At 40.7% G+C, this 16,575-nt stretch overlaps 2 protein-coding genes across 10 annotated transcripts in view; one reads left to right on the forward strand and one right to left on the reverse strand.

Annotated features, from left to right (window-relative positions):
- Nucleotides 1–16,575, forward strand: part of UBE2D3 (ubiquitin conjugating enzyme E2 D3) — a 66,218-nt gene that overhangs the window by 26,559 nt on the left and 23,084 nt on the right. For 4 of the 9 annotated variants that reach the window (XM_069593598.1, XM_069593602.1, XM_069593601.1 and 1 more), the window contains one exon: nucleotides 13,553–13,707. In XM_069593598.1, the coding sequence (XP_069449699.1) occupies nucleotides 13,684–13,707 (24 nt within the window). In that variant the 5' untranslated portion in view covers nucleotides 13,553–13,683. Of the gene's footprint in view, nucleotides 1–12,043; nucleotides 12,779–13,552; nucleotides 13,708–16,575 lie in introns of those variants that run through there. The other 5 variants (XM_069593597.1, XM_069593596.1, XM_069593599.1 and 2 more) reach the window with 5 other exon arrangements.
- Nucleotides 9,477–13,241, reverse strand: LOC138442824 (uncharacterized). The gene is made up of 4 exons (XM_069594993.1): nucleotides 13,148–13,241; nucleotides 12,329–12,964; nucleotides 11,425–11,521; nucleotides 9,477–9,805 (listed from the first exon to the last, which is right to left on the reverse strand). Exons 1-3 carry the CDS (start codon nucleotides 13,239–13,241, stop codon nucleotides 11,454–11,456), a joined length of 798 nt encoding a protein of 265 aa, XP_069451094.1. The 3' UTR covers nucleotides 9,477–9,805; nucleotides 11,425–11,453.

Below are 16,575 nucleotides of genomic sequence, written 5' to 3' on the forward strand. Positions count from 1 at the left end.
GTATTATAGTATTATTTGTCATCTTATATATATTTGTGTGTGTATATGTATATGTATATATATATATATATGACTTTATTATTACATTCTAATAAGTAACTGAAGAGGAAACCTCAGAAATTTTTTCTTTAAGGTCAGCTCTACCCATTAAATACCCTGTACTATGTGTCTTTACTGCAGTTTAGTTCAGTTAAGTCACTCAGTCGCATCTGACTCTGAGACACCATGGCCTGCTGCACTCCAGGCTTCCCTGTCACCAACTCCCAGAGCTTGCTGAATCTCAATGTCCATTGAGTTGGTGATGCCATCCAACCATCTCATCCTCTGTCGTCCCCTTCTCCTGACTTCAGCCTTTCCCAGCATCAGGGTCTTTTTCCAGTGAGAGAGTTCTTTGCATCAGGTGGCCAAATATTAGTTTCAGCTTCAGCATCAGTCCTTCCATTGAATATTCCAGTCTGATTTCCTTTAGGATGGACTGGCTGATCTCCTTGCAATCCACAGGACTCTCAAGAGTCTTCTCTAACACCACAGTTCAAAAGCATCAATTCTTCATCACTCAGCTACTCTCACATTATGTCATAAATGACTACTGGAAAAACCATAGCTTTGACTAGATGGACCTTTGTCGGCAAAGTTATGTCTCTGCTTTTTAATATGCTGTCTAGGTTGGTCATAGCTTTTCTTTCAAGGAGCAAGTGTCTTTTAATTTCATGGCTGCAGTCACCATCTGCAGTGATTTCAGAGCCCAAGAAAATAAAGAATCTCACTGTTTCCATTCTTTCCCCATCTATTTCCCATGAAGTGATGGGACTAGATGCCATGATCTTAGTTTTTTGAATGTTGAGTTTTAAGCCAACTTTTTCACTCTCCTCTTTCATTTTCATCAAGAGGCTCTTTAGTTCTTTGCTTTCTGCCATAAGGGTGGTGTCATCTGCATGAGTGAGTGAATTCGCTCAGTCACGCCTGACTCTTTGTGACCCCATGGACTGTAGCCTACCAGGCTCCTCCATGGGATTTTCCAGGCAAGAATACTGGAGTGGGTTCCCATCTCCTTCTTCAGAAGATCTTCCCAACCCAGGGATTGAACCCAGGTCTCCTGCATTGTAGGCAGATACTTTACTGTCTGAGCCACCAGGGAAGTCCTGTGTATCTGCATATCTGAGGTTATTGATATTTCTGGCAATCTTGATTCCAGCTTGTGCTTCATCCACCCTGGCATTTCTCATGATAAATTAAACAAGCAGGGTGACAGTATACAGCCCTGACGTACTCCTTTCCCAATTTGGAATTGGTCTGTTGTTCCACGTCTGGTTCTGACTGTTGCTTCTTGACCTGCATATGGATTTCTCAGGAGGCAGGTAAGGTGATCTGGTATTCCCATCTCTTGAAGAATTTTCCACAGTTTGCTGTGATCCACAAAGTCAAAGGCTTTGGCATAGTCAATAAAGCAGATGTAGATGTTTTTCTGGAACACTCTTCCTTTTTCGATGATCCAACGAATGTTGGCAATTTGATCTCTGGTTCCTCTGCCTTTTCTAAATCCAGCTTGAACATCTGGAAGTTCACAGTTCACATACTGTGGAAGCCTGGCTTGGAGAATTTTGAGCATTTCTTTGCTAGTGTGTGAGATAAGTGCAATTGTGCGGTAGTTTGAACATTCTATGGCATTGCTTTTCTTTGGGATTGGAATGAAAACTGACTTTTTCCAGTCCTGTGGCCACTGCTGAGTTTTCCAAATTTGCTGGCATATTGAGTGCAGCACTTTAACAGCAATTATTACAACTATTTTAGGTCTTTCTCACAATCACAACTCATCTAGATTTCAATACCATCTCAATTGGTCTCTTTACCTCTAATCTCCATCCTAACATACACTTTTGCTGTATCTTTCACATTACTATCATAGTTATCTTCTCCTGATTAAAATATGATCATGACTTTATGCTAAAAATTTAATTCCCTCATCCCATACCCTTCACAATTAAATCTGAGCTCATTAACATGGCTTATAAGGCCCTCAAGATATCCAGGCTTGTCTTGGCAAAGTTTTGTCTCTTTTCATCTTCGCTCATTCATCCCTCCCACCCCTACACACACCATGACTATTCTTCCTGTAGTCAAAGTACTTTCTAAACTACCAAAGTACCTTGGAAACTTACTTTCCAAAGTTTTAGAAACTTATAATTCCCAAAAGTTATCAGGCCAAGTTCTCTTGATTGTTTTGCATGATGTTCCCTCTGCCTAGGAGTATTGCTTTTTTTTTCCTCCTGGCATGACCTTCTTTTTGTTTAAATACAACTCCCTTCTGAAGATAGCCTCCCCATCTCCAGCTGGATTGGGTATATCAGTATTACTCTATAATCCCAGGTGGCACAGTGGTAAAGAATCTTCCTGCCACTGCAGGAGACACAAGAGACTCAGGTTTAATCCCTGTCAGGAAGATCCCCTGGAGAAGGAAATGGCAACCTACTTCATTATTCTTGCCTGGGAAAATCCACAGACAGAGGAGCCTGGTGGGCTACAATCCATGGGGTCGCAGTCAGACATGACTGCTTCTGCTAAGTCACTTCAGTCGTGTCCGACTCTGTGCAACCCCGTAGACAGAAGCCCACCAGGCTCCCCCGTCCCTGGGATTCTCCAGGCAAGAACACTGGAATGGGTTGTCATTTCCTTGTCCAATGCATGCAAGTGAAAAGTGAAAGTGAAGTCACTCAGTCGTGTCCGACTCTTAGCGACCCCATGGACGGAGCATGTCCATGGGATTTTCCAGGCGAGAGTACTGGAATGGGGTGCCACCGCCTTCTCCGGTCAGACATGGCTAAGTGAGCACAATATTACTCTATATATGTGCTTATAGTATTGTATACACCCTATTGGTGATCTCATAGTTAATGGGCTCCCTACATAAAAATTTTTCCTAAAGGTGACAGCTGGCTTTCATCTGTGTATCTTCAACATCTAGCTCAGTGCCTAGCACATAACAGGCACTCAATTTTTTTTTTAATGAACACTTAAGATGGGAGTGATTATCAACAAATCTGTTACATTAACATCCTTCAGCCTAAATCTGAAGACACCACCTAGCATACTCAGACCCAAATATCAGGGTTTTTTTTTTTTTGAAGAATGTTTTAATTTTTGGCTGTGCTGGTTGGTTGTTGCTTTGTGTGGGCTTTCTCCAGTAGCCGTGAATGGGGCTGCTCTTCATCACAGTGTGCTGCTTCTTGTTGTGATGGCTTCTCTAGCGGCAGAGCAACGGCTATAATCTGTGGGCTTCAGCAGTTGCAGCATGTGAGCTCAGCAGTTGCAGTTCATGCGCTGTAGAGCACAGGCTCAGGAATTTTGGCCACAGGCTTCACTGCTCCGAGACATGTGGAATCTTCCCGAACCAGGGATCAAACCCGTGTCCCCTGCATTGGCAGGCAGATTCTTATCCAGTGCACCACCAGGGACATCCTAAGTATCATTGATTGACAACTCAACTCACCTCAAAAGCAGTCCCATTTTATAATTCCACATTTTTAAAACTGTAAATAAGGAATTTTGGGGGGAAGGCAAAACAATTATATATGAACATGTTATAGTGACCAGATTTTAAAGCAAGTATTAATACAAAAAAAAGGCAACTAAGTTATGTAAAACTGAACCACTGTAACAGTGGCACCCTGAATTCTGTTCTTCCAGCTGGAGTAGGAGACCTTGTAGTGCTTGAGTGAAGAGCAAGAGGTTGCCTCTTCACTTCCAGTTCCCTCAAGGGACGTCTACCTTTGACAGTTTCCTTCCTACTTCTGTAAATCTCTCCATCTAGTCTTCAGTGTCCCTTTTGTCCCTAATTACAGCCCTGTCCAAGCCAGGGGTACCCATTTAGCCCTACCCTGAAAATACTCCAGGGTAATCTTCCCCTTCTTTCCATTTGTGCAGAATAGAAACAAGGAATGGCTAAATTCATATAAACCTTCAAATATCTAGTTATATCTTAACTCTTGGCCTTCGTGTCTAAATTACTGTTGGAGAATTGATCAAGCATTGTAGCAATGACGTTCTTTCTTATATAGGTCTTTTTGAAAGATGGGGAACGTGTATCATGGTATCATGCTGTTCTTACTGGGCATATATGATAAAGCCCATTCACATTATTACTTAATCATTGAGATTTAATATATTTTATGATGGGATATCTCTGAAATTATCATACTTCAACATCAAATGAGCTAAATTCTTAAAAGTTTTTATTTTTTAGATGTAGTAGAATGTTTCTTAGTAAGTTTCACTCTTTCTTACTGTGCCATGTGTTAAATCATTACTTCCCTGCAATGAAAAAAATCAACAGGTACTAGATAGTATTAAAAACTAAAAGCCTCCCATATGTGGCTCCATTAAGCCACTCAGATACTATATATATCGATTCTTTAGAACCACACAGTACAACATTCCCATAATCACACCTAATTTAAAATTCTCTAATGGAAGAATTTTACATTTATCATCACTGTCTTATATATTCTCACCTATATATTTAAATAATCAAATTCAGTATGGGTAAAATGATCATTTTGCTCTAAATTACAACACATCTGTGTTTAGATTTTGTAGACTGTTAATTGAAACAAGAAACACTGTCATTAATGTTGGGAAGTAATTCTAATTTGAATTCCTTACTTTTAGTTAAGTGTGTTTAAAGTTAATTTGTATTTTGGAACCCAAAATTACAGCGGCCACCCCAGTGGCTTCAGCCCATGCCACAAACCTAGTCAGTCAGCCTGCACTTACATGGAACACCTTAGAAACCCAACATACACCAACCACAGACTTCCAGCTCAGCTTAAATAGCTCACCTGACCTAGAAAACAGGACCTGCTGGCCTTACAAGAAAACCCCTGCCCTCTGAGACCACCGGGCTCCGTTTCGGTGTTGTTGCTTCTAATGATCTATAAAACTCCCTCTTGCCTAAAATCCCTGGCGAAGGGAAAGAGTGTTCCACTGCTTACACCCTCAATCTATAGACTGTTTCTCCTTGAATAAAGGACATCAAACTCATTACTAAGTTGTTTTAATTTTGTCATTTGATAGCACCTAATCCTCAAATTTCTTATCTAGATGATTTACCCCCAATTTTCAACTACTTGATTTTATTTGAAATTTTAAAGATTTCTATATTTAGAGTATACCAAAATCAGATGTATTCTATTTCTGATCATAATCATGAACTTTAACTTTCAATAAAATATGCTATTTAAAATTAATGTTAGTCACTATGTTTTATGCAAATACTGATAAAAATACCTCCAAACTTAAGACTGACAGCAAATGATTATTATATTAAAACCAAATCTAAATTACATTGTTGTTTGTATTGAAGGAAAAATCTCTTACTGGATGAAAATTTTTTACATTTTACAAGGATGCCATTTATCATCAATAACCTGAGAAGTGAGATACTGACAATATTCAGTAATAAGAATATTCTTATTTCAGACTGATTATTATTTCAGACTGATCTCATATTTTTGTTCTAATTCATTAGTTTTAAAAAATCTACATTGAGGTAATTCACATACCATAATGCCGTCTTTTTAAAGTGTACAGTTTAGTGAATTTCAGAATATTCAGTTATGTAATCATCATCATCATCTAACTTTCATCAGTTCAGTCGCTCAGTCGTGTCTGACTCTGCGACCCCATGAGTCGCAGCACACCAGGCCTCCCTGTCCATCACCAACTCCCAGAGTTCACTCAGACTCACATCCATCGAGTCAGTGATGCCATCCAGTCATCTCATCCTGTCGTCCCCTTCTCCTCCTGCCCCCAATCCCTCCCAGCATCAAAGTCTTTTCCAATGAGTCAACTCTTCTCACGAGGTGGCCAAAGTACTGGCGTTTCAGCTTTAGCATCGTTCCTTCCAAAGAAATCCCAGGGTTGATCTCCTTCAGAATGGACTGGTTGGATCTCCTTGCAGTCCAAGGGACTCTCAAGAGTCTTCTCCAACACCAAAAGACCACATACTTATAAGCTGCCACTCCCCATTCTCCCTGCCCCTAGTCATCTACTAGTCATTTCATATGAATGGAACCATACAGTACATGGCCTTTCATGTCTGCCTTTTTTCATTTAGCAGAATGTTTTCAAGCTTCTAGATACATGTTGTAGCAATATCAGTGTTTTGTTCTTTCTTATTAACTAATAAGATTCCATCATATTGATACACCATATTTTATTTATGCATTTGTTAGCTGATGGACATTTGGGCTGTTTCCACTTTTTGGCAGCTATGAATACTACTCTGAAGATTCATGTATACAACTCTTTACATGCAAAGTGCTCAAATTTAATTTTTAGCTTTACATTTGAGCATGGTTCATTATGTGCCAAAAACCATCTTATTTTAAGGTCAAACGATGTTCTCAGCATGAAAATAAGTCTCCTAAACCACACTAACTTGTCTTGATTACAAAATAAAATTCAGAACTGGAAAGATATAAAGTCTAATTTGATTTTTATGCAAAAAATATCAAATAACATTTGAGTTGAGGTCCATATTACCTATTCCAAGTAGAATTTGGAAACATCCAGTTTACATATGCATAACTTTATATTAAATCTGGACCATAACACTTATAATTTAATCAATAAAATGGCATAAACTGTGTTAGAGCCAGTGTCCTTAGCAAGCTATAAAACTGTGACAACATAAGTCAGAATGGCCATCATTAAAAAATTTGCAAATAACAAATGCTGCAGAGGGTATAGAGAAAAGGGAACCCTCCTGCACTGCTGGTAGGAATGCAAATTGACCCAGCCACTGGAAGACATTATAGAGGTTCCTTAAAAAGGTAAAAATAGACATGCCATATGATCCAGCAATCCCACTGCTGGGCATATATTCAGAGAAAACTAATTTGAAAAGATACAACTCAGTGTTCACAGCAGCACTGTTTACAATAGCCAAGACATGGAAGCAACCTAAATGTCCATCAACAGATGAATGGATAAAGATGTAGTATATGTACATGATGGAATACTCTTCAGTTGTAAAAATGGATGAAATAATGCCATTTGCAGCAACATGGATGGACCTAGAGATTATCATACTAAGTAAGTTAGAGACAAATACCTAATAAACCATGATGAAGAAGAGTATCTAAGTATACGTATAACTGAATCACTTTACTGTGCACCATAAACACTGTAAATCAAGTATACTTCAGTAAGGAAAAAAAAATTCTGTGACAAAGTTACAAAGATCTGAAAATATAGACATAATATTAATAGTATTAATAACGTTAAGTATATGTACTAGTCTGTGTTAACTACATTTTAACCCCTGTACTCACATTATTACAATAATGTGGCTACACTGACGAATTCATATTAGGACTCCATAATTTGGATTAGTTATTCTGTTGCCATTTTTATGCTAATTTTCTTCATTCTTTATATTTTCCTGTTTTATGCTACTTCTTGCAAGAAAATCTGATCTATCATAATTAGAAAGATTTCAATATAATATTCATTAAGAAGGAAGAGATTGTGTCAGCCCTTCAGTATTTTTGTTTTTTTTAATTTCTGAATGTAACTATTTCAATATATAAAACTATAATCTTTTTTAGCACATTGCACACTACAATATAAAAAATGATTATTTTCTTTTTGTCAGATGGGGACATTTCCATCATTGTAACTCAAATAGGTTAAATGCAACTGTCAAGTGGGTTCTGTATATTACCAGATATGCGAATGGTGTTTTAAAATCTGACCTACTCCTAAACTGCTTCCTAAAACATCAAAATACTTGTAAGCCATGGTCTTTTAAATTTTAACCTTAACAAAACTGAGTAGAAATATGTTTGCTAGTGTAAATACAAATAGAAAGCATAATCAGCCAATAAATTTACTCTAATGCCAAATAAAAAATGAATTTGGGATTACGTAATCACTTCTCTCCATTAAGCATGGATAATCTAGAACTTCATATATTAGGATTTATTTACATGCAATAATTTCCTGGCTACAACCCTGATAGTAGTCAATATAAAAAATACAGTAGCACCATTATAATACAGAGGTTAAATTTCAGATAGTAAAGTATGTAGGGCATGGAAAGACATGAGTGGATTTCTTCATCTTCTAAGCAAAATCCCATTATAAAAATTTCTGTAAAACAAACTATATTCTAGCCTCAACCGATAGCCCACTTATTTTAAAGGTAGTGTTGGATATAAGCAGTATCACAGCAAAGAGAGAATTTAGAAAATTCCTTTTTTAACACAACATTGTAAATCAGCTATATACCAGTGAAAGCATTTTGAGGCAGTGAATGTGTATTTGTTACACTAGTGGGCAAATTAAAGTTGGCTAACAGTCGAAGGGTAAAAAAATAAACACCTTAGTAGCTGAGAGTGAGAGCTTTTCAACTATATTTTAAGTTAAAAAAAAAAAAAGAGCTTGGAGATCAGACTGCCTAGGTTTAAATCCTGGCTTTATTACTTAGTAACTGTAAGACCTTGAATGTTTCATCTGTGCAATGGGGATTTGATGAGATAAAGAATTCAAGGGCCCAGCACATAGTACTTCAAATAATTGTTAAGTATTATTAAGAATTTTAAATATATATTACTTTTAATATCTTTCATCTTTGGTCATTATTTTCATTTTGCAATTCTTCCACCATGACTTATGTGTAAAGGCGTGTAATAATTAAGAGTGATACAGTAAAACCTAAATTATCTGGAATGCTTGAGAAACCCAAAGAATACATCTGTAGGCATCAAAAAATAAAACAAATGGAATAAATTTATTTCCTACCCTATAACATGCTTCCATGTCTTCTAAACAGGAGTATACCAGTGGTAAACTTTTTCTTAATAAATCACTATTATTATGAATATCAATTATATTTCTATGTTAAAACTTCACAATCTCTTAAAAGCTTACCAACAGGAATATGCCTGTTTGATTCCACCCAAGGATTTGTTAACATTAAGTCAATGAATAGAATTCAGGGAGTGTGTGAAATTGAATTAAAAAAATTACATCTTTATATTCACTAAATCTCTTAAGGGAAAATTAGCATTTCCTTCAATTATGAATGAAAGCAGCAAACAGCTGTACCTACATATGTATCTCCAACAGGAATCACAGATGCTTTGTATCACATTACAACTGTTGCAAACTCTGGAAATTTTATGTTTATTATTATCTCAAAAATTTGATCTTTATTAGAGCCGTCAGTAGATCTTACTGTGTTAATAATAAAGGACATATATTCCCATATCAAAAGTTTGTTTTTCTTGGGACTTCCCTGAAGGTCCAGGCTCTGCTCCCAATACAGGGGCCCCGGTTTGATCCCTGATCAGGTAGCTGGATCCCACATACTATATTTAGGAGTTTGTGTGATGCAAGTAAAAATTCTGCATGCCACAATTAAGACCTGGCACACACAAATAAATGAAAGTTTGTTTTACTTTAATATTTTGAGATTTTGTTTCAAATTGTTTTATTTTGTAATGCTATGAATTCTGTTTTATACATTTAAAAGCATAAATGTAAGAAGAGTCCATGGTTTCACCAGACCACTAAAGTAGTTTGTGGCTCAAAAAAGATAAGAAAGCTGACCTCAAATTCGTCCCAGTCTGCTGTGCTCTGTTAATTTAGAACATTAACATGGTCCATTATATTTTCATACCAAAGTTTGTTTAGATTAGGGTAGTACAAATTAGCTTCTCTCAGACTTTTCTTCGTGGACCTCTCGGATATCATGCGTTCCCACTGAGTAGGTAGGAATATTTCCTGCCTTGTACCTTGGCTTCTGAAAGAGCAAAACAAATAAGAGGGAGAAATAAGTTAAATAAAAGTAGCTTCAGATACACTGAAAGTAGAAATATAAAACATTCTACTCTTCCACTTTCTAAATTAAGAGACAATAAATACTCCATTCAATAATTTACTCTGGCATAAACTGCATGGGTTCAAATTCTACTTCTATTTATCAGCTCTGTGACCTTGGGACAGTAACTTAATCTCTCTGTGCATCAGTCTATTTGTAAAAGGAGGTTAATAAGCACTGTACCTGGTACATTATAAATGTTCCATAAGTATACTTATTGTTATAGGTTTGTTTCACCCTATGGCCAGTTAATGTTTGAGCAATTAATAACATTTATACAGCACTGTACTCTACAGTGCCCTTTCACATGCATTATGACATCTGAAGCACATAATAACCCTGTGAGAAAGGACAGCTATTATTACACCTACTTTAGTGCTGAAGGAACTGAGACAAGTAACCTCACCAATATCACACAAATAGGAAGCAAAGGAACAAGAACTCAAACCTGGATTTCTTCTCTCACTCCAATTGCCAAATCCTCTGTATCTACCACATTAGACTGGTTACAAGAGAGAACAAAAGAAAGCTTTATTCAGGAAAGAGGGAGGGGGCAGAGGTGTCAGCAGGCCATGAGGTAAGCACTTTGGTGCTCTGGAACTCACAAGGTGGTCCTCTGAGTAATCTGTATCACCTAGGACAGTGTTAGAATTACAGAATCTCAGGCTCCACCCTGGCCTGCTGAATCAAAATCAGCATTTTTGAACAATTCCCTAGTGATTGAAGATACTAGTTTGAAAAGCAGTTTCACTAATTGCTCTAGTGATGCTATTATGATCACTTGAATAATATACATTTGAAGGAATAATGCTAAAGCTGAAACTCCAGAACTTTGGCCACCTCATGCGAAGAGGTGACTCATTGGAAAAGACTCTGATGCTGGGAGGGATTGGGGGCAGGAGGAGAAGGGGACGACAGAGGATGAGATGGCTGGATGGCATCACCGACTCGATGGATGTGAGTCTGAGTGAACTCCCGGAGTTGGTGATGGACAGGGAGGCCTGGCGTGCTGCGATTCATGGGGTCGCAAAGAGTCGGACACGACTGAGCGACTGAACTGAACTGAAGAAGTTTTTATTAAGTAATACTCTAGCTTACTGCTTTCCTTTTTTAAAACTTAAAAATTGAAAACAAATTTTTATATCCATTTAATTCTTAAAAACCTTCATACTCTAAGTGAGACCATTAAGGTGATGGACAGGGAGGCCTGGCGTGCTGCGATTCATGGGGTCGCAAAGAGTCGGACACGACTGAGCGACTGAACTGAACTGAAGAAGTTTTTATTAAGTAATACTCTAGCTTACTGCTTTCCTTTTTTAAAACTTAAAAATTGAAAACAAATTTTTATATCCATTTAATTCTTAAAAACCTTCATACTCTAAGTGAGACCATTAAGGAGCGTTAGAAAACTTTAAGCAGGTCCGTGTTTATCTTTCAATTCCTTTTAAAAATTAGAGTCTTGTTACCCTTTGCCTGAGGCATGATATACTGGAAAGCAAAACCACCCGTACTTTGTTTTTACCGGCAGAATAAAACCTTACATTTCTCCCCCTGGATATTTCAGATACTTTCAGTAAGTATTCAGTTTCTCGGACTCCAAACTCTGATTTCTTGAATGAGTTTTGTAACTTTCTGGCTCTAGGGATTGGAACAGAGCAACAGGGAGAAAAAGGTATTAGGCCTACTTCCATCATAAACCTTGGCGATGGTGACCATTGATTACAAAGGCAAGTAAACAGCTTGCCCCAATCCCTATTCTCCATCCTAATAATTCACAATTGAGCTTAATTTCTAGGCTGCTCTAATTCGGGGACTGGTCAATCGGCACTCTCTTCTCAGCGTTGATCCTCTAGGCCCTGGGTCAGAACAGCACTAACTTTCCGCACGTGGGAGCGCTGATCAGTGACCTGCCAGTTTCTATTTAAAATAACTGTTCCCATTTTGAGGGGCGACTCCTCCCAGAGGTTAATCAGTCCTGGCCGGCAGGGGAGCCAATGTCGCTCACCTGCTCCACAGGAAACTTCAAACGCAGACTCAATCTAGACTAAAGGTATCCAGTAATTAACGCATAGTTCCTCCCACCGCACATTCCTGATTGGGCGCGTGAGAGAGGGATGTGTCGCTCGCGCTCTTACCAGTCCGGGGAATTCCATTTCCTCTCCCTCCCACCAGTATAAGCATTCAGGGGCGGTGCTTCCCGGTCGACGGCCCGCCCCAGCTCGAGCCTGTGGCCCATCGGCATCTCGCGAGAATTTGTGGATTTGGGGGCGGGCCCCTACCAGGAAGAGTGCACAAAACTGCCCTTAAGTCATTGCAGCGCTACAGCTCCTGTTAACCAGCCTCGAGGTTCTCGCGAGATCCGCCTCCTCAATACCAAGTGAGGAAATCGGGGGACACTTTCGGGAGGGGCGTGGGGCGCGACCGCGCAGCTGCCGTTTCCATTACCTTCCTGCCATGGTCTCCTTCCGGTTCTCGATGCTTCTCTGAGTCTGAGGGTTTCCGCCGGTCGTCTACCCTTCCCCCCCAGCCCATGACCCGCCTCCGGCCCCCGCCCTCCAAGTCCAACCTCCGATCTGTTTAATAAGAAGGTGCTGTTCCGAAAAGGAGAAAGGGGTTGGCACAGATCCGCTCGGCCCGTGTCGTGGGGAGGAAACCGTCCGCCTTCAGCCTTAGATTCGTCCCGTGCTCGCGACGGCGGCGTTGGCGGACTGATACGCGGCGGTGAAGAGGCAGGAGGAGGGGGGAGGGGCGGAGCGTGGCAGCTGGCAGTAGTTCCGTCAGAGCGGACATCTTGTGGCTGTGTCGTGCGCGTGAGCCCCGTAGGGCCGGGGAGGCACCAGCTGCCGCGCGGGGAGGAGGCCGAGGCCGCAGCGTGAGGGAGGCCCCGGCCCCTCTGTACGCGTGGGTGTGGGCGGCTAGGGGAAGGGAAGGGAGGCTGGCCCACTGGCCGGCCGGGTAAGGGGAAATGCAGGCCTTCGGTGGCTTCAGTGACCAGCCTGTTGGGTGGGGTAGGGTGGGAAGGCTGGAGAAGCCGGGGCCTCTTCTGCTTAAGAGGGAGGGGGAATGGGCGCGTCCTCGCGCCTAAGCCGGAGCCTCAGGGGCAGCTCGGGCGCGTGGGGGCTGGCGGTGGCTGGGCGGGCGCGCGCGGGAGCGCGCTGGAAGGCGGAGTGTACGGTGGCGTCAGGGGCGACACAGAATAGCTCTAGCTGCGGGGACAGCGGCACACTTCAAGCCTCTCTGTTTGCTTCCCCTTCCCGGGCGCACCTTTGAGCAGAAACCGAAAGGAGCTGGGCGTCAGTCCGGAGGCTCCCGTTCCCCCCTCCCCCCTTGCCTTTCTTTGCCCTACTGACGCCGGCATAGCGCCGACTAGGCCCCGGCTCCTCCTCTGCTGCGCCCCGGACCCTGCCCCGCACCCACCCCTTTCTCCTCCGCCTCTTCCTTTCCCACCCGGGTCTCTTCCTTTCTAGAGGCCGGGAAGTCAAACTTGTAGCCACCCCTCCGCTCTTCCCGTCACCCTGGCCCCCTCTTCGGGCCGGAGCACGGCATAGAGGCTGGCAGTGGCTCTGCCACCCCACCCACCTCGGATCGCGACCGTTTCTGAGGGACTTGGATTCGTCAGGGTCTCTGCGGGGCCTGTGCGAGTGCTGATTTTCTCCGTTTTTGCAAAAGGCGCCTGTGTCTGGCAGAGCCGGTGTGAGACGAAGAGACAATCCTTCCCAGCCGCCGGGAAAATCAAGAGTTTTGGCCGGACCTTCGAGCACACACCGAGATAGTGAGGAGCCAGACGAAAAGCACAGACTATGGCGCTGAAACGGATTAATAAGGTATCCCTGGGGCTGAGGGGAATGGGGTCGTGGGATGAAAGGGAGGCTCAGCCTGGAGGAAAGCCTTGGGGGGGGGGGCAGTATAATATGGAAATATCCCTCCTTGGGTTACTTCCATTGGGGGATGGGGAATGCGGATATACTTTTTGAAGAATGCAGTTTGCAAAGAACAGAACGCTTCTGGCAAGTGAGGAGTGTTGTCTTGAGTATGTTTCAATGGAATCGGTGCAAATTCGGGATGGAGAGTGATTTCAGGCGCCTCGATTCTTCTGTAAGAAGTGTTAGTCCCCTCTGGGAGTCAGACTTGGCCAGAGACGCTCCCGCAGATGTCATGGCATTCCTATTCTCATTGCTTGAAAACTTTGTTGTTATGTGAAGGCTCTGAGCCTTCTGGAGGAAGAAACGTGGAAAACTCAGAGGAGAGAAAATCTAAGAAATCGGCAGGGCCCAAACTTGATAAAGGGGTCAGGGTAGAAGTCTTGGCAGCTAAGAGTAGTGAGGGAGTCTAATCAGAAAGTGATCGTCGATTCTGGGCAGGTTACACAAGCCTAAGTTGGGTTGGGAGGAGATGGGCTGACAACAGTGTTGCCACTTCCTATGTTTTGTAGTCGGGGCTTTTCACCCGAAGCTATTTATCAGAGGCACACCGGGAACTGATGTGAAAGCCTTCTGGAAGCTCCGTTTTTCTTTGGCATGGGAAGGGGGGGAGGGTAAAGAGTGAGATGGCAGCACGAGGAGGCTAGTACCTGTTTTTGCATCTGTCCATTTAATAACATTCTCTGGGGAAATTGCTTCGCCATATGCAACGAGGTTTGATGCTCAACTGTGGCTCCAAGTTGAAAAAAATAGTGTTTTTTGAGGTTCGGGGGTGAACGGAACCTCTACCTCCGGTAGTTTAGTCTCATTTTCTTGCTCTAACTTCTATCCCGCATTTTAAGATGGCGGCTGCTTTAACTGGTTCAGGCTCTTTCCGGCATCTCTTCTTGTAATATGAAATAATATCTTTGTTTAATGTTATCTTTTATATCAGACTCTACACTGCTCTGAGACCTCCTACTTAAGACTTAGCTATATTCAAACTCTCAGACTTTATTTCCCTTTTTTGTAACGTGTGTGTGTGTGATGTGTTTGGTTCTTGCACAATCAAGGAGGGTGGAGTATTTCCAGCTTATTTGAAAAAAATGCTGTGGAGTAAATTCAGTCTTACTAAAACTAGGAGACAGAAGGTTGTGGGTTGCAAACTTTGGTTTTGCTAGCTTACTTCTTTTAAAAGAGTTTACATGGAAGGAATGGCTAGGACTTGGCTTTACTAAAAATAGACCTGATTCTGCTTAATTTTACATTTAATGTGTGACTTTGGAATATATTTGGCAAACTGCTGTTTTATGAAAGATAGAAGTTTAGAGCTTCAATGTATTGATGTTGAAATGGTGAATTTTATTTCAGGCCATCATTGTCATTGTGGGTGTATGTGAAATATAAATTTTTTATTTTTGAGACAATGGGAAAGGAGTTTAGGAGTTAAGGCTTAAAGTAAAAAGGATTATCATACCTGTTTCTGTGACCACTTTGAAGGCCAGCAACACACTGGAGAAGCATAGTTATGTTTTGCAGTATAGTTATTACAAAACATAGCATCCATTGCAAGTCAACACCTTTTTTCTATGGGAATTCATCCAGCCCACTAAAATATGGAATGATTTCAGATCCATAGATTTTTATGTATGTGGAACAGAATACTTTAAAGGAAGGTCTCATTGGTTTTTCTTCTTTTACAGGTGATACCCAGCTGCTGTGACACCACTTTAATCATTTAAAAGCTCTAGAGAGGCAATATAATGGTTAAGGGTGTGAAGTTTGGAGCAAAAAAATGCTCCAGTTAGAATTTTAAGACTGAGCAAGTTATCTGTGTGCCTCTATGTTGTGTATGAGCTGTGAATAATTGAGTGTTTAGTATGTACCAGGCACTATTCTAGATCACACTAAGGATGCATGAGGGAGCAAAACAAATAGAGTCCCCAAGGTTTTTGGGTTTTTTTGTGTTTTTTTTTTTAGGATTAAATCAGTTCATGTGTGGCTTTGAACAGATCCCTAGCACCTGGTACTCATACTATTACTGCAACTTTAATATTACTTTTTTTAATTTTCAAGAGCTTTTATTAAAGGACTTTTCTAGTCTAGTACTCTTCATCAATACCAGACTGTCTCCTTTTATAAATGCTTAGAAGGTCTGTATAATACAGAAACTAGACGTAATCCTTTCCAAAACTGGAAAAATGTTTATGTGGGACATTATTGATTCAGTCTATAGAAAAGTTGTGTTGTGGTTTGGTTTTCAGCTATTTAGTGTCAGAATCACATGATCAAACTTAAAAAACCAAAAACTCAGATTCAAACAATTTTAGCAAATGGACAGCTCTGATGGGAGATGCTCTTTATTTTAGGCACCTTTTTTATTTTTAAATTTTTTTTTCCTGCAGCTGCCCAGATTCTAAGTGTTGATCTATCTGTATCCTTTGTTGATATTTTATTGAAATGCTTATTTTGGGTATATTTTTAATCAATAGTAGTTCATTTGATTAAGTTTTTTAATTTCTTTCCTGAAGCTTATGTTACAATTTTATTTCTTGGATCAAGCAACCTTATCAGTCAACTCTTTTATTTTTCCTCTTGTATTCTTTGTTTGGACACAATGTGATCTTACAAGGCTGTTAAACAAGAAGCAAAAAATGGAAACTCCCACGTTGGTTGGTGGTGTTTTAGGGGGCCATAGGCAATTTTACTGCTCTCATTAAACAAAATAACCACTGTCCATGTATTTTGAGGAAGTATAAAGAGAACTTTGCATAAAATATAATATGAACCAAA

This window comes from Ovis canadensis, chromosome 6 (assembly GCF_042477335.2).
Source record: "Ovis canadensis isolate MfBH-ARS-UI-01 breed Bighorn chromosome 6, ARS-UI_OviCan_v2, whole genome shotgun sequence".
NCBI lineage: Eukaryota > Metazoa > Chordata > Mammalia > Artiodactyla > Bovidae > Ovis > Ovis canadensis.

What these genes read in the sequence shown, in the direction of transcription:
- LOC138442824 (XM_069594993.1), bottom strand. Translation starts at nt 13,241, where the DNA reads ATGCCGGCGTCAGTAGGGCAAAGAAAGGCAAGGGGGGAGGGGGGAACG. An exon ending in CTTTCGGTTTCTGCTCAAAG is followed by an intron (nt 12,965 to 13,147) that starts GTGCGCCCGGGA and finishes GCTCCGGCTTAG; the next exon opens with GCGCGAGGACGCGCCCATTC. An exon ending in AAGGAGACCATGGCAGGAAG is followed by an intron (nt 11,522 to 12,328) that starts GTAATGGAAACG and finishes TCCAATCCCTAG; the next exon opens with AGCCAGAAAGTTACAAAACT.